General features: G+C 43.7%; 1 protein-coding gene across 1 annotated transcript in view; it reads left to right on the top strand.

Annotated features, from left to right (window-relative positions):
* The window catches only part of LOC143289257 (leukocyte elastase inhibitor-like), a 23,193-nt gene extending 530 nt beyond the window's left edge, over positions 1 to 22,663 (top strand). The window contains exons 2-9 of the mRNA XM_076598244.1: positions 4,643 to 4,843; positions 8,346 to 8,591; positions 9,380 to 9,593; positions 11,163 to 11,320; positions 15,673 to 15,781; positions 17,999 to 18,221; positions 20,166 to 20,270; positions 20,528 to 22,663. Of these exons, the coding sequence (XP_076454359.1) occupies positions 4,643 to 4,843; positions 8,346 to 8,591; positions 9,380 to 9,593; positions 11,163 to 11,320; positions 15,673 to 15,781; positions 17,999 to 18,221; positions 20,166 to 20,270; positions 20,528 to 20,734 (1,463 nt within the window). The 3' untranslated portion in view covers positions 20,735 to 22,663. The remainder of the gene's footprint in view (positions 1 to 4,642; positions 4,844 to 8,345; positions 8,592 to 9,379; positions 9,594 to 11,162; positions 11,321 to 15,672; positions 15,782 to 17,998; positions 18,222 to 20,165; positions 20,271 to 20,527) is intronic.
* The last annotated feature ends 93 nt before the right edge of the window (positions 22,664 to 22,756 follow it).

The following is a 22,756-nucleotide window of genomic DNA, read 5'->3' on the forward strand; positions in this document are numbered from 1 at the left end:
TATTTAATTATTTATTAACGCTAACACGTAAACAAGTGCAGTCATAGTCAACACTTACATGTACGTCATTGTCAATGCTTACACAGGAATAAAGCGAACGTATGCCTACTGTCATAGTCAATGCATAAACACAAACAAGGTACAAATACAGCCACAGTCATGTATAGGTATACATATTCATAAACAGGGCACAAGTAGTCATAGTTCTGTATGGTATTGTATTGTACTGTATTGTATTGTATTGTAATGCATTGTATTGTGTTGTATTGTGTTGTATTGTTTTGTATTGTATTACTCTTTTAATCACCACAGATTTCTCTGTGTGAAATTTGGGTTGCTCTCCCCAGGGAGAGCGCGTCGCCACCCTTTTTGTTCTGCCTGCAATTTTACACACACACACACACACACACACACACACACACACACACACACACACACACACATATATAAACAAGGTAAATCACAGCCTTAGTCAAAGCGTACACATAAACAAGGTATACCTACAAGTGCACCCATAGGCAATGCATACACATAAGCAAGTGCAGTCATAATAAGTGCATGCACATGAACTAGCAGTCATAGACAATGCAGACATACAAAGCACTGTCATAGTCAGCTCATACACATAAACAAGGCACAAGTACAGATACAGTCAGTGCACAAACATAAAGAAGGCAAAGGTACGGTCATATCATATGCATAAACATAAACATAACCACAGGCATAGTCAATGCTCACACATATATACAAGACACAAACACAGTGGTAGTCATTGTTCACACATAGACAAGCACCATCGTAGTCAATGCCTGCATATAAGCAAGTCACAAGCACAGCCATAGTCTTGGTATAAATATATACAGGGCACAAGTACGGTCACGGTCAACCCGTACACATTAACAAGGCACAAATACAGCTATCGTGAATGCAACTAGCTTTTTTCTTTCTCAGCACCAAAGCTCTGGAACTCTCTACCATACTCTCTCCGATACAGTCAGTCCCTGGAGTCTTTCAGGTCAGGCCTGAAAACGTATCTCTTTGCCCATTACAGTGATTACGGCCTGCCCCCTCCCTACCATTACAGAACATGCTGTTTCTGTCCAGACTGATTACTTGATTGTGATGTGTGCATTATGAGGAGGGAGAGAAGGAGCGTAGGTGCAGTCGCTTGTGTGTGTGTGTGTGTGTGTGTGCGTGTGCGTGTGTGTGTGTGTGTGTGTGTTGTGCGTGCGTGTGTGCGTGCGTTCGTGTGTGCGTGCCAAGATGCATTTTTTAAATATAATAGTTTCATGATGTGTGTGTGTGTGCGTGCGTGCGTGCGTGCGTGTGTGTGTGTGTGTGTGCGTGCGTGCGTGCGTGTGTGCGTGTGTATGTGTGTGTGTGTGTGTGTGTGTGTGTGTGTGTCTGTGTTTGTTTGTTTGTGTGTGTGAGAGAGAGAGAGAGAGACAGACAGACAGACAGACAGAGTGTGTGTGTGTGTGTGTGTGTGTGTGTGTGTGTGTGTGTGTGTGTGTGTGTGTGTGCACGCGTGCGCCCTTGTGCGCGCGCGCCTCTGTGTGTGTGTGTGTGTGTGTGTGTGTGTGTGTGTGTGTGTGTGTTGTTGTTGTTGTTGTTGTTGTTACTTGTTATCTCTTTTTGCGATTTACACCATGACCATATGATTGTTTCTTCGGTATTACTGTTTGCAGTCATTGTAAAGTGCTTTGAGCGCTGGAAAGCCCTGTTTAAATTTCCATTATCATCATCATCATTATTATTATTATCTATATTGTTATTGTTATTACTATAATGATGGACACGAGTACACACATTGTTGTTGTTATCGTTATTATTATCATCATCATCATCATCATCATCATCATCATATTATTATTATTATTATTATCATTAATATTATTATTTAAACTGGACACAAGTAAAGTCATAGTCATGCATAGAATACGTAAGAAGTAAGACAGTAAGAGAGAGAACAATGGGAGGAATTCAAAGAATGCAGACAGAATCTTACAGAAAAAAATGAAAGAGCACGGACAGTCTGACAGATAGAGGACAGAGAGACAGAGACAGAGAGAGACAGAGAGAGGACAGAGAGACAGAGACAGAGAGAGACAGAGAGGGAGAGAGAGAGACAGAGAGAGGGAGAGAGACAGAGAGAGAGAGACAGAGAGGGAGAGAGAGAGAGAGACAGAGAGAGACAGAGAGGGAGAGAGACAGAGACAGAGAGAGACAGAGAGAGAGAGAGAGAGAGAGAGACAGACAGAGGGAGAGAGAGAGAGACAGAGAGAAAGAGAGAGACAGAGAGAAGACGAAATGCTTGTACAGGTGGGGGAAGAACACAAAGACATTTTTCATTTTTCACATCCAGCCATCGCCCTGAAGGTCATGCATAATAATTCATACAACAGAGAGACAGACAGACAGACAGAGACCGAGAGACAAAGATAGAGAGACACAGAGAGACAGAGAGAAGACACAGAGTGAGAGAGAGAAAACAGAGCGAGAGAGACAAGACCAGATACATTCTTTATTCCGATGATAATAAATAAGCACTGGTGTGCTTTTTTTTTTTTTTTTTTTTTTTTTTTTTACATCCAGTCCCCGCCCCTGAATAGGGTCTGCACTACATAAAATACTAAATAAAAGATAAAGCATTTCTTCCCCACCTTTACGAGAGAGAGAGAGAGAGAGAGAGAGAGAGAGAGAGACGCACTGATGAGACGTGAAGGAATGATTAACATTGTGAGGGAGCAACATACATCAAAACACACGACTTGAACAATATGAGTTTATTTAGGTTTCATTTGTACCTTCTGTCGCACATGTATATTCTTCTTCTTCTGCATTCGTTGCAATATTCCCACATTTCTTTGTGTAACTACGAATCGACTTTTACATGTATGACCATTTTTACCCCACTCCCCCAAGGAGCAGGCAACCATACTCCGTTTTCAGGAGTGTGCATACTGGGTGTGTGTTCTTGTTTCTATGACTTATTGTTCCACTAAGCGTTGATATGGCTCTTGATGGTACATATTGGACCTTCTGCATACGTGTACACACGAAGGAGGTCTCAAACCCTCGGTGAGTTAGGGCTTGTCTACCCAAGCATGTGAAGACTGGATCCGGCGGACTCTGCGGAAGAAACCTTCATGGTTCAACAGAGAGGAAGGCGGTTGCAGCAGAGCACTGTGGAGTGCTGAGGGCAGGATGAGGCACATAGGACATCCTGGTCATTCACTGCATCCGTTTCCATCTCCAGTCGTCTTGACCTCGTCTTGCCACTGGATACAGACGGTCTCGGACAAGAGAGTGAGGTCGACGGTGCGCAACTCCTCCTCACTATAAACAAAGTCAACGCGTAAGTCATCTTCCGGGCGCGGATTGGCCTGATCAGTCATCTGCGCACCCACAGAGCCCAACCCACCCACCCCCAGGATGACTAGATGGTCCTCGTCGATTCCGACGGACGAACCACACACACGAAGGTGGTTCAGGAACTAACAGGACTGCACATTTCTTGATGTGGGAGATGGGCAAAAGGCGTTCCGAGGGAGAGAGGTGGCAGAATGGGTGAGAAGCTCATCTGCCAATACAGGGTCCGTGAGGGTGTGGGTTCGATTCCTCCTGTCGCCCTTTCTCCAAAGTCAGACTGGACAACCAGTCAAACTGAGCGCATGGTCATTCGGATGAGACGATAAACTGAGGTCCCGTGTGCAGCACGTGGCGCACTGGAAAAAGACCCACGGCAACTAGAGTGTTGTCCCCTGGCAAAAGTTTTTAGAGGACTATCCACTCTGATCAGCACACAAATGTACATGTATGCACCCAAGGCCTGACTTAGCGTGTTGGGTTAGGCTGCTGTCAGTGAGGCATCTGCCTAGCAGATGTGGTGTGGCATATATGGATTGGTCCAAACGCAGTGACACCTCTTTGAGGAACTTTCCTTCACACACACACACACACACAATCACACACGCACTCACGAACGCGCGCGCGCGCGCACACACACACACACACACACACACACACACACACACACCATGAAACTATTATATATAAAAAAAATGCATCCTGGCTGCATATATGTTCCACACTTTGACAAAATTAATGTTTTCAAACATGACACGTTGAGCAGACCTACAAAAACACCACACCATGCAAAAAATGCATGTGGATGGGACCTCTTTCTCTTCATCGTAATTATTATTATTTAATTATTTTTTTTATTTGCTTTGTTTGTTTGTTTCCTCTTCTTCTTCTTCCGCGTTCCCTGACCACGCTAGATTTTCAGTCCGGTCAGGACAGTGGTCCGCGGTCCCACAGTTTCTCTGGGAGCTCCGCCGGGCTGGGCCATGCTTGGCGTCTCAGAGCGTCGAACGTTGGGCAGGACTGCAGGATATGGGAGGGGGTCTGTGGGCCTGTGCCACAAGGGCACTGGTCAGTATTTGATATCTTCAGACGGTAGAGGTGGGAGAGGGAGCTGACAGTGCCCCGTTCGCAGTCTGAAGATTGTGACCTGTGCCGCTCTGTCCAGCTCATGGATGCCGTCCTTTTCGTCTGCTGTCCCGATGTCCAGACGTTGGCGCCATGCTTTCCTAAAGCTGCCTCTCAGATCGTTTTTGTTTGTTTGTTTGTTTTTCAGTGTCATTGGCTTTTGCCGGCGACGAAGATGCGCGCGCTGGAGATGACGTAGCACTCGCACGGAGCATGCGCAGCGTCCCGAGGTTTGCTGGTCGCCGTGGCAACGAAAGAATAGCTGTGGATGGTTATGCTCCTGGCGGCAGACGTCACGACGCTGGTCGTCACCGCATGAACCATGGCAACCTCCGAAACAACGGGGCAGGTCAGTTCGTTCTGTGCCCGTAAAGACCACGTTCTGAAAACGTTGCATATAAAGACATGACATATACCTACTTATCTCTCATTTCAAGAAGGGTGAAGATCTATTCAAGCGTCCTATATTCAGGGACCTATTTTACCAGCTTTTTGACTCACTTGTGTAAACTAGTGAGTCTATGTTTTAACCCGGTGTTCGGTTGTCTGTGTGTGTGTGTGTGTGTGTGTGTGTCCGTGGTAAACTTTACAATTGACATTTTCTCTGCAATTACTTTGTCAGTTGACACCAAATTTGGCATAAAAATAGGAAAAATTCAGTTCTTTCCAGTCATCTTGTTTAAAACAATATTGCACCTGTGGGATGGGCACACACACACACACACACACACACACACACACACACACACACACACAAATGAAGCCTAATTATATGCAAACTGCATTTACTGTTATATTTATATTTTTTGTATTCTCTAAACTTGGCACTTTGATCTGATATTCTGACCCAACAACAAGAGCAGTCGTTATTATCATTTTTTGTTCAAACAGGAACTTCTTTTACTAAGCATGGAAGTTTTATTTATTTTGCAAACGTTTTGGTGCAGATAGTAAAAAAGGGAAATTACTCTGTAATTAATGCTAGGGGAGTTAATTTGCTTTAAACTGATCTTTCTCATCTCAAACATTACATTTTGAAATTATACTCAATACATAAAAAGCTTGGATTTTTTTTTAAAGTGTATCACAAGTGAGTCTTGAAGGCCTTGCCTCTCTTGTTTTTCTTTCGTGTATGCACAGATGAAACGAATTTCCATTAGTAGAAGCTGAAACCCATTTTCAGTGGTTTTCGACTGGATTTTGAGTGTTGTGTTACTCGATGATATTGCGGATTTAGTTGCTAAACTAACATGTCGCCATCTCGCTCGCTCTTTCCGTTTTTGGGCCCCGCGAACCATGAAAAGGGGAACAAAAAAAATATGGCGGCTTGAACAGACAACAAGTGGCGGTTCGGGTTCATGTTTGTATTTGTATTTCTTTTTATCACAACAGATTTCTCTGTGTGAAATTCGGACTGCTCTCCCCAGGGATAGCGCGGTACTACACTACAGCGCCACCCATTCTTTTTGTATTTTTTCCTGAGTGCAGTTTTATTTGTTTTCGAAATGGATTTTTCTACAGAATTTTGCTAGGAACAGCCCTTTTGTTGCCGTGGGTTCTTTTATGTGCGCTAAGTGCATGCTGCACACGGGACCTCGGTTTATCGTCTCATCTGAATGACTGGCGTCCAGACCACTACTCAAGGTCTTGTGAAAGGGGAGAAAATATCGGCGGCTGAGCCGTGACTCGAACCAGCGCGCTCAGATTCTCTCGCTTCCCAGGCGGTCACGTTACATCTAGGCCATCACTCCATTGGGTTATTTCGCGTAGTATCATACTTAAATCTTCATAAGGAAGGGTTGCCTACACGGAAGAAGTCATGTTTGACATGCCTCCATTGCAAAACACACGAAAATGTTAGTCTAGATCGGTCCCAGAATTTAGGACGCTAAAATAGGACATCACTAAATAGACCACAAAGACCCGAACCCTCAAAAACTCGACCTCAAGGGCGTTAGCCAGTAGGTGTTAAACTCTACTCCTTAAGTAGACTAGCTGGTTCAATACGGTAGTGAACGTGTAAAACTTAGCCTTAAGCAACGAAAAGAAATCACACATGTGTGTTATTTAGTATTAAAAAAACAAAACAACCCACCCCACCCCCACCCCCAAATTAAAAAAAAACAAACAACAACAACAACAACAACAACAACAACACACACACACACACACACACACACACACACACACACACACACACACATCTATCATGGTGGTGATTGTTATTATTAATTAGAAATCGACATTTCTGTATATTCGAATGAAAAGGGGGGCGGTTGAGGTGGAGGGAAGGGGGTGGGGGGGGGGAGGGGGAGGGGACTAAGAACACATCACTGGCTTAAAGCTGGTTGCTTCTAAGTCTTGTCAAGAGGGTGGGGGTGGGGGTGAGTGTGGTGGTGGGCGGGAGGGCAACCAGCATCATGTTTAGCATATTGGATAAGTGACAGCCCTGAATGAGGAAGGGCAGCCAGTAGTTTGAACAGTGTCAAGGAAAAAAGAAGTTCTGCCCGCAATTACTTAAGCTTTGGGGGGAGGGAGGGGGGGGGGGGGACCCACCGGTTGCCCGTGCATGCTTATCGCCTGAATAATCCTCTCGAACAAATCCCACGCTGGCAACACTCTCAACAAAACCACTGATTCTTGGGTTTTTTTCTTTTTGATCGTCTTTTTATGATCGTTCATTTATTTCATAACGTTGATTGAAAGTAGAATTACTGCCAATAACTTATGTTCCGATTAAAGTACAGTGTATTATTGATAATTATTTTTTCCAGTGCAAACTGATGAGGTGTGTATGCCAGTACAACACGGCGTTACTTGGCAAAAAAACAGTTGTTGTTTATTGTTTGTTTTTTTTGTTTAAAAAAAAATTATCTCGGTGGGGAAGGGCTGGGGGGTAACAACACTGAAAACTGTTAAACTATGCCAGTACAACATGGTTTTACTCGGCCAATACACAGTTACATTCTGGGGGGTTTCTCTAGAGAAGAGACATTGAAACACTGATATATATATATATATATATATATATATATATATATATATATATATATATATTAGAACATAATGTTACTTTGTCAATAAACAATTTTGCTCTTTCCAAAGGAAGAAAAAGCAACCCTGAAACCACTGCTAGATACATGTCATTACAACAAGGTGTTACTTGGCCAGTAAACAGTTTCTGTTCTTTCTGTTCAACACACACACACACACACACACACACACACACACACACACACACACACACACACACACACACACACACACCACCCACAATCACACCCACACACACCCACACCCACACACCCACACCCACATTCACACCCCCCCCCACATCCACACACCCACATCCACACCCACCCACCCACACCCACACCCACACACCCACATCCACACCCGCATCCACCCACACCCACATCCACACACCCACATCCACACCCACATCCACACCCACATCCACACCCACACACCCACACACCCACCCCACACCCCCACCCCACACCCACATCCACACCCACCCCACACCCACACACCCACACCCACCCCACACCCACACACCCACACCCACATCCAACCCACACCCACACCCACATCCACCCCACACCCACACACCCACACACCCACATCCACACCCACCCCACACCCACACACCCACATCCACACCCACACACCCACACCCACCCCACACCCACACCCACACACCCACACCCACCCCATACCCACATCCACACACCCACATCCACACCCACCCCATATCCACACACCCACATCCACACCCACATCCACACACCCCCACACCCACATCCACACACCCACACCCACACCCACACCCACCCACCCAAAAACACCAGGTCGACGTAGGGGCGGTGGCGGAAGACGAAGAGGAGGAGGAGGAGGAGGAAGAAGAGGAGGAGGAGGAGTAGGACGACGACGACAGCGACACCCATTCAGCCGACGAGAGAGGGGCCTGATAGACCGCCTGGCCACGGCCAACAAGCGGTTCTCGCTGGGCATGTACAGCCTGCTGAAGCAGCACCACCCAGAGCTCATCTTCTCGCCCTACAGCATCCACAGTGCCCTTACCATGACCTACATGGGTAAGGGAGCTGATGGGAGAGAGAGAATGAATGAATGAATGAATGAATGCCCCTAAATGATGGGGTATGTAACAACATAATTATACCGAGAGAGAGAGAGAGAGAAGAGAAGAGAAAGCATAGAGAAAGAGAAGAGAGAGAGAGCGGAGGAAAGGAAGTGGAGGAGAGAGGGAGAGAGAGAGAGAGAAAGAGGGAGAGAAAGAGAGAGAGAGAGAAAGAGGGAGAGAAAGAGAGAGAGAGAGGGAGAGAAAGAGGGAGAGAAAGAGAGAGAGAGAGAAAGAGGGAGAGAAAGAGAGAGAGAGAAAGAGAGAGAGGGAGAGAAAGAGGGAGAGAAAGAGAGAGAGAGAGAAAGAGAGAGAGAGAAAGAGAGAGAAAGAGGGAGAGAAAGAGAGAGAGAGAGAGAAAGAGGGAGAGAAAGAGGGAGAGAAAGAGAGAGAGAGGGAGAGAAAGAGAGAGAGAGAGAGAAAGAGGGAGAGAAAGAGAGAGAGAGAGAAAGAGGGAGAGAGAGAAAGAGGGAGAGAAAGAGAGAGAGAGAGAAAGAGAGAGAGAGAGAGAAAGAGAAAAAAAGAGAGAAAGAGAGAGAGAGAGAGGGCAGGAAAGAAAGTGAGAGAGAGAGAGAGGAGGAGGAGGAAAGAAAGAGAGAGAGCCTACCAAAGAGACAAACCAACAGCCAAACAGAAACCAGAACAAAGAACAACAGAGAGTGATACTGACGCTGGACACGACCTCTCCCTACTCTCCACACACCCCCACCCCCACCACCCGGCCCCCCTCCACCCCTCCGACAGGTGCTCGCGGATCAACAGCCAGGCAGATGCTGCGAGTGCTGGACCTGAGACGTCTGAGGAACAACAAAGCTCACATGGCCTATGCCGCTCTGGTCAACAGCCTGACCAACTCGGGCAACGTGACACTGAACGTGGCCAACGCTGTCTACGTCAAACCCAACCTGCCCATTGAGGACTCTTTCAGATCGGGACTGCAGGATATGTACAGAGCAGCGTGAGTGATTCTCCCTCTGTGTGTGTGTGTGTGTGTGTGTGTGTGTGTGTGAAAGAAAGAGAGAGTGAAAGATATATATATATATATATATTTTTTTTTTTTTTTTTTTTTTTTCCATTTTATGTGGATCTGAAGGGAATACGTTGATTTTCGATTGAGTCCACTTCTACTATCAAAGTACGAGCATCAGCTGAAAACGCAACATTTCGGCACCAATGGATTAAACACCTCTCAATCTTTGATTATTCGTTTATTAATTTCTTTACTGTTTCTGCAAAACAGTCAAACACCTATCTATCACAGTTTATTAAAGGACTAATGTAGACTGCGATAAATGATACGGGATTAACATAATTATGTTCAATGAGTATTCAGTAAACACTCCATTATGAGGGGCAATGATCTATACATGATCGAAACCTCTGTATCCGTGTTTGTATCTCTCTCCCTCCCTCCCTCCCTCCCTCTCTCTCTCTCTCTCTCTATATATATATATATATATATATATCGACCCTGTTCAGGGCGGGGACTGGATGTAAGAAAAAAGAGAAAAAAGCTCATCAGTGCTTATCTATTATCCTTGAAAATAAAGAATTTTGCCTTGTCTTGTTCTCTGTCTGTCTGTCTGTCTCTGTTTGTCTGTCTGTCTGTCTGTCTGTCTGTCTCTCTCTCTCTCTCTCTCTCTCTCTCTCTCTCTCTCTCTCTCTCTCTCTCTCTCTCTCCCTTTACATAAATAAGACATTCCAGTTAAGATCGTGCAACGTGGATGGATAATATAAATCAAAACCCTTGGCATGCAATGTACGCTGTTTTCAGTCGTCTGATTTTCGTCCCTACCCCCACTTGACAACTTGACATGGGCAAATGGCCCAGATCAGTAAATTATTTGTCTTGTTGTCTTTCTGTCTCTTTATCTCTGTCTCTCGCCCTCTCTCTCTCGACTTGGAATGGACCGTAGCGACCTGTTAGCAACAAAACAAAAACAAACAAACAAACAAAAAGAACATTAAGATCAAGTTGTTCAGGGCTTAGGTCTCGGTACGATGAAGGTTGCTTTCTTGGATAAAGGGAAGGATGGATCACGGATGTCTGTCCGGGTGGGGACTGAGGTCCCCCTTCGGGTTTCCAAGGGATACTCATCATTCTCTCTTTTTCTTCTTCTTCTTTTTTTTTAATAATCATATTTGTGGTTTACTTATCCCTGCCAACTTTTGTCTTGGGTACAGGTTTTTATGCAGTGCCCCGGTTTGGTTTGTTTGTGGCAAATCTAGTGTATGTGATGCTGAATCTTATTGTGACTTGTTTTATGCAGTGTACTTAGGAACTAACATGTATGTTGCAGTATCGGATCTTTTGTATTTTTCTTGTTCTTTATTTTCATTGCCATGCAATCTCATGTTTAGTTCATGTATATAAGGACCCTTTTTTTAAATAGCATGCAAGTCAGTTACTGCCTAAATAGCTATAATTTTAGGCTCTGGCAGTATAAAAATGTTAATAAATCACTGCCCCCCCCCCCCCCACCCCCACCCCGACTCCCCCATTTTTTGTTGTTGTTTTTTTGGCTAGATTCGGCCTCTTCCAGTTACAAGCTGTGGGGGGTCCCGAGGCCCCCATCAATGCCTGGGTGGCCAACAGAACCAACAACATGGTCAGGGACCTGCTGCCGCCAGGAACCATTGACTCCCTCACTGCCATCGTTATCGTCAACGCCATCCACTTCAAAGGTAGGCCGCCGCTCATCCCCGAAAACTGATCCTTCTTCTTCTTCTTCTTCTTCTTCTATTTCTTCATCATCATCATCATCATCATCATCATCGTCTTCATCATCATCATCGTCTTCATCTTCTTCTTCTTCTTCTTCTTCTTCTTCTTCTTCTTCTTCTTCTTCTTCTTCTTCTTCTTCTTCTTCTTTTTTCTTCTTCTTCTTCTTCTTCTTCTTCATCTTCATCATCATCGTCTTCTTCTTCTTCTTCGTGGGTTGTAACTCCCACGTTTACTCACTCGTATATGTATACGAGTGGGCTTTTACGTGTTTGACTGTTTTTAACTCCGCCATGCAGGCAGCCATATTCCGTTTTCCGGGTGGATGGGTGGGGTAGGGGGTGGGGACCGGATGATAAAGAGAGAGAGAGAGAACTCAGAACTCAGAACTCAGAACTGTTTTATTGTAGAAGGCCTTCTGACCCATTACAATGTTGAGCACACACACACCCCCCATCCCACACCTCCAGACCCCTTCCCACATCTCCCCCCCCCCCCCCCCACACACACACACACGCGCGCGCGCAGACTCGATTTTGTAAAACCGGGCATGCAAACACATGAATCGAAAATTCAAAAAGGTAAATGCCTTCCATCGTGAGCAAGTCCGCTTAAACATGTACGTTCGTTGTTTTAAATGTATAACAGAACAGAACTCAGGTTGTGCCCATTAACATAATAAAGCAGCACGACGTTTATTAGAGTGATAAATAAAGCGACCTAGATCATGAAGGATTTTTGTGTCATGCATTATAAATTCTAAACTTTTGTCAGAGGGATGTTTCGTGTACCAACATGGAATATATTTATGTCGCAGATCGTTAAGAGATTTACAGTAAAATAAAGTGTGTATCTCGTCTTCAATACCAGCGTTACATAGTGGACATTTCAGGTCGTTTGGACTGACGAAAGCAAATCTCATCTTGTGTGTACGGATATCCTATTCTAAACCTATTCTAAACCTTATAAGCACATCTCTTATGTGTTTATTTTTAACTGCTGTAAAGTAAGATTCCAGTGATATGGATGATTTGAAATTTCGATAAACGCTGAACCTGCTGCTGCTGTGAAGATGTTCGTGCCAGTTTTGACTATGGCAATCGATCAGTCTTTGTTTGAAATCATTCAAGAATCCTCTTACATTTTCTACACCTTGATTTTCCCAAACAAAGCCGAATCCAAATTTATACAAAGTGTTTCGTACCTGAGATGCCCAGCACTCTTTGTCTTGATCACATAGCGATAGAAGCATTTTATAAGATTTACGAGGAAGTCTATTTTCATCCATTCTTGTAAGTCTGATCCAGTACTTTATACATGACAAGAAGGAATATACATACAGAGGGTAACGACCTGTCTCGCCATACACCATGTCATTTGGTGATCTTGGACTCACATTAAGAAGTTTTTTTAAAGCAAACATGTGCACTTTTTCTATTGGTGAAATTTGCATTAATCCCCAGATTTCAGAGCCATATAACAGAATTGGTTTTATTTGTGAATCAAATAATTTAAAGAAAATACTAACAGAGAAATCGTCAAGTCTCCATAACGTTCTAAATATTTCTGTTACACCTTTCCGTGCTTTCATTGCTATGTCATCCAGAGCCTTCGAAAAAGATAATCTAGTGCTGAAAAACAAACCTAAGTACTTATAGGAATTGACGATTTTGATGTCGTGACCTTCGTATGTCCAGGTTTCCTTCCGAGCAATGTATCCACCATTTCTAAAAATAATTATTTTGGATTTATCAAGGTTAACATGTAAATCTAACTCGGAAGCCTTCATTGCCAGCCCATTCAATTGGTTCTGCAGACCAGTAACTGTATCAGACAAAAGCACTATATCGTCCGCAAAAAGTAAAATAAACAGTTCAATCATATCAGGATTCAGTTGTATGCCATGGCGTCCTTTCTCGATTATGTCCGTGGCAAGATCATTTATAAACAGAGAGAAAAGTAAAGGACTTGTAACCTCCCCTTGTTTTAAACCTTTTTGACAAAGGAAAGCTTCGGTTACCCTACCCCCCCAACGTACTCGAGCTTTAACGGTTTTATACATACTTTGAATTATTTTTAATATTTTCCCTTTTAAGCCAGACTTCCGCAGTACGGGCCACAGTTTTCCATGTGAAATAAAATCGAAAGCCTTACGAAAGTCAATGAAAGCTACAAATAATTTTCTATTTTTAAGCAAATATTTCTGTACCATTGAGAACAGCGTAAAAATATGGTCAATTGTTGAATGATCTTTTCGAAATCCGGCTTGTATATCACCTAATATGTCCTTACTTTCAACCCATTTTGATATTCTCTTGTTAATAATATGGCTGTACAGCTTTCCACATATGTTCAAAAGTGAAATGCCCCTGTAATTGTCTGGCTTGTGTAAATCACCTTTCTTGTGCAAGGGTTGAATAATCGATTCAGTCCAAGCTACAGGGTACTGACCCGAAGAAAATATGCTATTAAACAGTTTCAAAAGAAAAGGAACAATTAGCTCACTTGAGTGTTTAAAAAGTTCGGGTATAATGCCATCGAGAGAGAGAGAGAGAGAGAGAGAGAGAGAGAGAGAGCGGTTTCATCTGTAACAATTCACTCTTACATGTATGTATACGTGTGAAGTGAGGGTTGCAGTCCACGAACGATGATGATGATTATTGTGATGATGATGATGACGATGGTGTTCATGATGATGAAGAAAGTGAAGGAAGGAAGGAAGGAAGGAAGGAAGACAGAAAAAAGGGAGGAAGGAAGGAGGGAAGGAGGGAAGAAAGAAGTAAGGAAGAAATGAAGAAATAAAGAAAGAAGGAAGGAAGGAGGAAAGAAAGAAAAAGGAAGGAAGGAAGGGAAGAAGAAAAAAGGAAGGTAGGAAGGAAGGAAGTGAGGAAGAAGGAATTGAGGAAGAAGGAAGGAAGAAAGAAGGAAGGAAGGGAGGAGGAAGGAAGGGAGGAAGGAAGAAAGAAAGAAGGAAGGAAGGAAGGAAGGAAGGAGGAAGAAAGAAAGAAGGAAGGAAGGAGGGAAGGAAGAAAGAAAAAGGAAGGAAGGGAGGAAGAAAGAAGGAAGTGAGAAAGATAAAAAGGAAGGAAGGAAGTGAGGAAGAAAGAAGGAAGAAATGAAGAAAGAAGGAAGGAAGCAAGAAAGAAGGAAGAAAGGGAGGAAGGGAGGAGGAAGAAAGAAGGAAGGTAGAAGAAAAAAGAAGACGAAGAAAAGGCAGGTCAGGCTGTCACGCCAATCGTCTTGAGGGAGGATGTCCATCCATGTCCACGTGGAAAATGGTACTGATACTAGTTCCGTTTTAGATCAGATAAAATGCCGCATTATCTATTGATTGCTCGTGTCTGAAGGTTTTCGTTCACATGTGCATGCCAGTGTTGAAATCTTCTTCTATCTCCGAGGGGGTTAAAAAAAAAGACCGAGTACATGACAAAATATTAGTGCATACGTTTCTCTCTCTCTCTCTCTCTCTCTCTCTCTCTATATATATATATATATATATATATATATATATATATGTGTGTGTCTCTGTCTGTCTCTCTGTCTGTCTCTATCTATCTCTATCTATCTCTCTCTTTCTTCCTCCCTCCCTCTCTCTCTCCCTCCCTCCCTCCCCTCTCTCTCTCTCTCTCTCTCCCCTCTCTCTCCCCCTCTCTCTCTCCCTCTCTCTCTCTTTCTCTTTCTCTTCCTCTCTCTCTCTCTCCATTTCTCGTTCTCTCTCACTCTCTCCTTCTCTCTCCCTCCCTCTCTCTCCCTCTCTTTCTCTCTCTCTTTCTCTCTTTTTCTATCCTTCTCTCTCTCTCCCCCTCTCTCTCTTTCTCTCTCTCATTCTTTCTCTCTCTTCCCCTCTCTTTCTCTCCCTCTCCTGTCTTTCCCTCCCTCTTTCTCTCTCCGGTTTCCTGTCTTTCTCTCTCTCTCTTTCTGTCTCTCCCCTCTCTCTCTCCCCCTCTCTCTCTCTTTCTCTCTATCTCTCCCTCTCCCTCTTTCTCTCTCTCTCTCCCTCTCCCTCTGTCTCTCCCTCTCTTTCTCTCTCTCCCCCTCTCTCTCTCTCCCTCTCTGTCTCTCTCACTCACTCTCTCTCTCTCTCTCACTCTCTCCTCACTTTCATCACTTTCTATACATCATCATCATCATCATTTTTGTTGCAGTTGTTGGTTTTGTTATTGTTGTTTCTCTTCTGTTTCTTATTCGTCGTCGTCGTCGTATGAGTAGCAGGAGGACAGTAGTAGTAGTAGTAGTAGTGGTACAGTAGCCTAGTTGTAGCAGCAGAAGTTGTAGTAACATAATCATTTTAATGATCATCATTGCATGCTTTCAGGTGACTGGAAGAACAAGTTTGAAGTCAGCCTGACCAGTGAACAGCCCTTTCACCGTGACGACGGTACAACCACTCCAGTGCAAATGATGTCCCGCACAGCTTTGTTCAAGTAAGGTGCACCCCCTCCTCTTCTCTCTCTCTCTCCGTGTGTGTGTGTGTGTGTGTGTGTGTGTGTGTGTGTGTGTGTGTGTGTGCCATTTAATAGGAACTACAAACAGATGACTGACTGCGAGTGAAGACTCGGATAAACGAGCGGCTGGGAGTAATGTTACTGAAACGATACAGACGATGAGACCTATTGTTTTTGTATTTCTCTTTTTGTCACAACAGATTTCTCTGTGTGAAATTCGGGCTGCTGTCCCCAGGGAGAGCGCGTCGCTACACTACAGCGCCACCCCTTGTTTCTTTTTTTTTTCTTTCTTTTCTTTTTTCCTGCGTGCAGTTTTATTTGTTTTTCCTAACGAAGTGAACTTTTCTACAGAATTTTGCCAGAAACAACCCTTTTGTTGCCGTGGAGAAAATATCGGCGGCTGAGCCGTGATTCGAACCAACGCGTTCAGATTCTCTCGCTTCCAAAGGCGAACGCGTTACCTCTAGGCCATCACTCCACAGAGAAGAAAAGAACAACAGACAATGCAAGCCCGATAATTAAAAAAAACCCAACCAACCCCAAACAAACCAACCAACCAAAAAACAACAACAAAAAAACAAAAACAAAAAAAAACGTCATCTTTCACCGTGACTCCACTATCGCTTTGATAAATGACAAGAACTGAGAAAGATGTTCTCTGTCCTTTCAGTGACTTCATCAGGAGAGGCAACTGCTGCCCCGATTATATGAGCTAGAGTTTAATTATAGCGGAGTTCTTGCCCAAATTACATCTCCACTCTCTCGATCGATCTCAGCCAAGAGGGCTTTGAGACAGTCAGTGTATAGATGATGAGGGTGTTGACCATATTATTCTCTTTTTTTCCCCACCATTTTTCATTCAGACAAAGGTTTACAGATAAAAAAAACTTTTATAGGCTTTGTATACAGGGTAAAGACATCGTGTCCGACTATGACCATCAGAACAGCAGAGGAGGCAACTGCTGTTCCGACTATCTGGGCTAGAATTTGATTACAGTGGAGAGTGTCTTGCCCAAGGTACATCCCCACTCTCTCGGCCAAGAGGGTTTTAGAACAGTCGGCGTTGGGATGGTTCCCAAAGGCCAACAAGCCCCCAAGGCTGCAGCACTAAGAGCCAGTGCAATTTTGCCTCCTAATTTGAGAGTCGTAGTCCTTCACAAAAGACTAAGCTGTAAATGATTTCCCATTGACTGGAGAAACCATTGATAATACAGCTCTCACTTTGCTGTTGGCCCAAATGTAAACTGATGTCAATCTGTGATACAAGCCGAGTGTTGGGTAGAGACACAATGATGTTCTAGATACTGACCAGTCCACAACAACATTATGTAAGCAGAATAATTCACTGTATATTATTTTAACAACATAGTTTACATGGTGTCATTGTATAGCTTAATCTTGTACTGAACATGAAAAAACAACAACATTTTTTGCACAAATTGGTTATGTTCCAGTTGTATTAGAAAGCATACTTGTCTACTCCATATGCCTGCTTTAGATCTTTTAAGAACACAGGTAATGTTGGTTTTATTCAACAGTATCACGAGTCTTTGTCTTTTTGTTGTTGCTGTTATTTAACCATGATATGATTTAAATGTGGAGTGATGGCCTAGAGGTAACGATAAACCGAGGTCCCGTGTGCAGCATGCACTTAGCGCACGCAAAAGGACGCAAGCCAACAATAGGGTTGTTCCTGGCAAAATTCTGTAGAAAAATCCACTTCGATAGGAAAAACAAATAAAACTGCACGCAGGAAAAAATACCCCCAAAAATGGGTGTAGTGTAGCGACGCGCTCTCCCTGGGGAGAGCAGCCAGAATTTCACACAGAGAAATCTGTTGTGACAAGAAGAAATGCAAATACAAATACACAAATAAACAGCGTTATCACTTCGAATAATGCAATCGATTTATCGCCCTTAAAAAAGCATCTTTCAATATTAATCTTTTAACGTCATGCATGGATCAGCAGTCGTGCAGTGAGTAAGACAATTTCTCGCCACCCGAACATGGCGGGTTCGAATCTGCGCATAGGTCTTTTTTTTTTCTTTTTGTTGTTGTTGTTGTCTTTTTTCTTCTTTAACCCGAAGCTTTATAACAACAAATACAGAACACATTTCAACTATTAAGTGTATCACAAGTGAGTCTTGAAGGCCTTGCCTCTCCTGTTTTGTTTTGTAATTTTTTCCCCCTCACAGGTACACCCAGGCTGACGACCTGTCGGCCCACATCGTGGAGATCCCGTACCGGGACGAGCGCTTCTCCATGGTGGTGGTCCTGCCCGTGGCGAGGAACGGACTGAGCGGGGTGGAGGGCCGCCTCACGGAAGCCTCCCTGGACAACCACCTGCAGAACATGCAGACCGTCCGTCTGTGGCTTCAGCTGCCCAGGTTCAGGAGCGAGACGAGGTTCAGTGCGAAGGTCAGGAAGGGTGGTCCGTCCGCGGTGGTGGTGGTCAGATTGTGGGGGTGGGGGGTGGAGGTGGGGTGGGGTGGATGGGTGTGAGGGGGTGGGGGTGGGTGAGTTAGTGAGTGGTGTGCGAGTATGTGGACGTGGGGGGGGGGGGGGGGAGGGGGGGGGCGGGGTGAAGGTGAGGGGGTAGAGGTGTGTGGGTGTACGTGGGTGTGTTTGTGTGAATGTGAGGGTGGTGGTGGGGGGGGGGGGGTGTTTGTAGGGGTGGCTGGGTGGAAGGGTGTGGGTGTTGTTTGGGTGTGTTCACGTGCGTGTATGAGAGAGAGACAGGGACAGACAGACACACAGACAGACACATAGACACACAAACAGAGACAGACAGACAGACAGAGAATGTGTAATGATAATAATAATAATAATAATGGATACTTATATAGCACACTATCCAGAAATCTGATCTAGGTGCTTTACAAAAACGCTTTGTTAACATAAAACATTACATCTATGTTACATACACACACCAAAATGTGACTACACACACACACACACACACACACACACACACACACACACACACACACACACACACACACACACACACACACACTGCATACATACATTTTAACAATGTAATTGTAACTGTGTCTGAAGATTGAAGAGGGAATTTGGAGAGAGAAGCCGGATGTTACTGGACATGGTGTGCGGGAATGCTACTCTGTTCAGTTATGCGTTGTGATAGAAATTGGCTACAGTGTTGTGTAGTGCCGCTGTGCGGTACAGTGCGGTGTAGAGCACTACAGAACATAGTTGTGTAGTGTAGCATAGTGTAGTGCCGCATTGCGGTACAGTGTAGTGTAGAGCACTGCAGAACATAGTAGTGTAGTGTAGTGTAGTGTAGTGTAGTGTAGTGTAGTGTAGTGTAGTGTAGTGTAGTGTAGTGTAGTGTAGTGTAGTGTAGTGTAGTGCCGCATTGCGGTACAGTGTAGTGTAGTGCACTGCAGAACATAGTAGTGTAGTGTAGTGTAGTGTAGTGTAGTGTAGTGTAGTGCCGCTTTGCGGTACAGTGTAGTGTAGAGCACTGCAGAACATAGTAGTGTAGTGTAGTGTAGTGTAGTGTAGTGTAGTGTAGTGTAGTGCCGCATTGCGGTACAGTGCAGTGTAGTGCACTGCAGAACATAGTAGTGTAGTGTAGTGTAGTGTAGTGTACTGTAGTGTAGTGTAGTGTAGTGTAGTGTAGTGTAGTGTAGTGTAGTGTAGTGTAGTGCCGCATTGCGGTACAGTGTAGTGTAGAGCACTGCAGAACATAGTAGTGTAGTGTAGTGTAGTGTAGTGTAGTGTAGTGTAGTGTAGTGTAGTGCCGCATTGCGGTACAGTGTAGTGTAGTGCACTGCAGAACATAGTAGTGTAGTGTAGTGTAGTGTAGTGTAGTGTAGTGTAGCGTAGTGTAGTGTAGTGTAGTGTAGTGCCGCTGTGCGGTACAGTGTAGTGTAGAGCACTGCAGAACATAGTAGTGTAGTGTAGTGTAGTGTAGTGTAGTGTAGTGTAGTGTAGTGCCGCTATGCGGTACAGTGTAGTGTAGTGCACTGCAGAACATAGTAGTGTAGTGTAGTGTAGTGTAGTGTAGTGTAGTGTAGTGTAGTGCCGCTATGCGGTACAGTGTAGTGTAGAGCACTGTAGAACATGGTCGTGTAGTGTACTTTAGTGTAGTGTAGTGTTGTGTCGTACCATGTGGTGTAGTTTAATGTAGTGTATAGTGCAGTGTTGTGCAGTGTAGCGTCGTACCGTGTCATGTAGTGAAGAACATGCAGTGTACAGCAGTCAAACAGGAACAACCCGTTCCATTTCGCCCTGCACAGCGTCAGTGTGAAAGGTGAGGCTGGCTATACCTGTCTACCTGTTTACCTGTCCACCTACATGTCTACCTGACTGACTACCTGTGAGCGCGGTGTGCAGGCGCTGCTGAAGAGGATGGGGATGAGGGTTCCCTTCAGCAACAGGGCCCAGTTCCAGGGAATCTGCAGCACACAGGACCTCAAGATCACGGACGTCATTCACAAGGTTAGAGCCTCCGCCTCCTCTTCTTCTGCCTTTTGCTCTTCTTCTTTCAGATCAGTTACACGACCAACAAATATATAGACAGGCCTACCTACATGCATGCTTTCAATGCCTGACCAAGCACGTTGGCTTTTGCTGCTGGTCAAGCATCTGCTTGGCAGTTACGGAGCAGCGTATACTGAATATGGATTTGTCTGAACGCAGTGACTCCTCCTTGAGAAAGTGCAGCATTCAGTGTGCCGTGTGGCTGTGGTGTGCAGGCGGTGGTGGAGGTGTCGGAGGAAGGGACGGAAGCAGCAGCAGCCACGGCCGTGGTGATCTCCCTTAGGGCTATTCCTATCTCTGTGGCCAGGGTCAGGGCCGACCACCCCTTCATCTACGCCGTCCGCGACAACCTCACTCAGACCTGGCTCTTCATGGGCAAGTTCTCCGCTGCTGCTGCTGCTGCTGCTGCTGCTGAGGCGTGATTTGGTGTTTGATGATGAATTACTTCCCTTGTTCTTTTTTTTAGCATTACTTCCCTTGTCCCAAAGTGTCTGTTGGTGACTCAAGTTATAATTTCCACACATGCACATGCCCACGCGCCAAAACACACACACACACACACACACACACACACACACACACACAGAGCACTCATACACATACACAAACACAGAGACACAAACATAGACACAGACACAGACAACACACATAAAAGTCCACTGATATATACATACAAACATGGCATACCTACATACATACCTACCTACCTACATACATACATACACACTTCCCAGTTTTGAGGCAAAGGGATAATATTATGCTGCTATCTCTCAAACAATATAATCATACAAAAATAAAGACAATTCTATACAGCCTAAGCGATACTTTTACGAATCTTTTTCACCCACGTAGTCTCAGCATTCCTGGAATATGCATATATACCGAATCAATATCCACACAGACTTCTGTAAGAATGGTTAAGAATACACATGACAACCCCTCCCACACCCACCACACCCGTATCTTAGAAAAACAATATTATTCTTCCTTACATCCCATTTGAGAACAACTCTCTGACTACACGGCAGCCAGAGAACAATGAGTCCCTCAGGATCAGTGTCAAATGGGTCCTTCCTCTCCTATCATGCATCAGTATTCTGCTGATAATAAGCCGTGTACAACTGATCAGGACACGCTTCACTGGGAGAGAAAGAAAAAAAAAAGTTAGCCAGGATTAATTAAGTATTCTCCTGCAAATACTTATAGTATGTTGTGTTTGTTTGTTTTTTTGCTGTTGTTTTTTGTTTTTGTTTGTTTTGTTTTTTGTTTGTATGATAGATTTACCCACAGTGTATCAGCATATATAGCTTGCATGGTATGCTAGTATACAATATGTATCAGATAATTATTCTATTCTATTTAGGCTTAGCTGTCATGAATATGCTTCATTTTTATTCCGGAGTGTTGGTGTTGTTGTTGTTGTTGTCGTGTCTTTGCATTGTTTCTGTTTCACAACCCATATAATGTATAATTGTGGACATGTGATAGGGCACACACACACACACACACACACACACACACACACACACACACACACACAAAGACTGTGCATGTATGGCTGTTTAATAATTTAAAAAAAGACAACAGAGTAAATATTTAACAAAAAATTGTTTTCTTCATAAAAAAAAAACAATACCATCAAAATGTGGTTGAATGTGAACTTACACGTATATCATTACTTTCTAGTTTGCATGCAAATCTAGGGGCTGATAAAACACTGGCTACAAAAAGAGCTATTTTAAATGCATTGTTCTTCAGAAAGAAAAAAATCATGCTCTGAAAGTTGTATACTTCAGATGCCCTTAAACAAGTCTTTTTGTTGATTTTCATTCATTCTTCTTTTTTTTTTTATTCACTGTTGCAAAAAAATATATGACATTTGTTTTTGTCAATATGATGTTAGAACATTTTTCTTTTTTGTCTGATCATGAACAAAATTTGAATATTATACTGAGTGCTTTGCATTTATACGTTATGTTAACGTCTCTACATTTTTCAAACAATATCTTTTTTGATAAAAAAAAAAAAAAAGTTGGTTATATAAGTAGATTTGTGTTCTTGTGTCCTTTATCACATACTTAATCAAAGAATCAAAGAATTTTTCCAACTGGCTTTTTGTATGAAATGTACACTGCAGCTGTCAAGATTTTTTTTTCTTTTTGACACTTGTTGGTCATTGTATTTTGTCTTTCATTTCATTCTGTTTCTTGTTCACAGAAAAAGTTATTGTGATTACTAGTTTCTTTTTTTTTTCCATTTACATGTGTTATTTTATCAGAGAGTAAAATGTTGTTGCTCTTTGTATGCATGTGTGTATACAAGTGATTTAAACATAAAAGAAATGCAATGGCTGAGGTTCTGTTTGGGTGTATACTTGCTGCAAGCAAGCAGGAAAAATGCAGAATGTTGATTGAACTTTCCTGGATTGTGTGAAAAATCTCTCA

The sequence above is a fragment of the Babylonia areolata genome, chromosome 13, assembly GCF_041734735.1.
Source record: "Babylonia areolata isolate BAREFJ2019XMU chromosome 13, ASM4173473v1, whole genome shotgun sequence".
Lineage (NCBI taxonomy): Eukaryota > Metazoa > Mollusca > Gastropoda > Neogastropoda > Buccinidae > Babylonia > Babylonia areolata.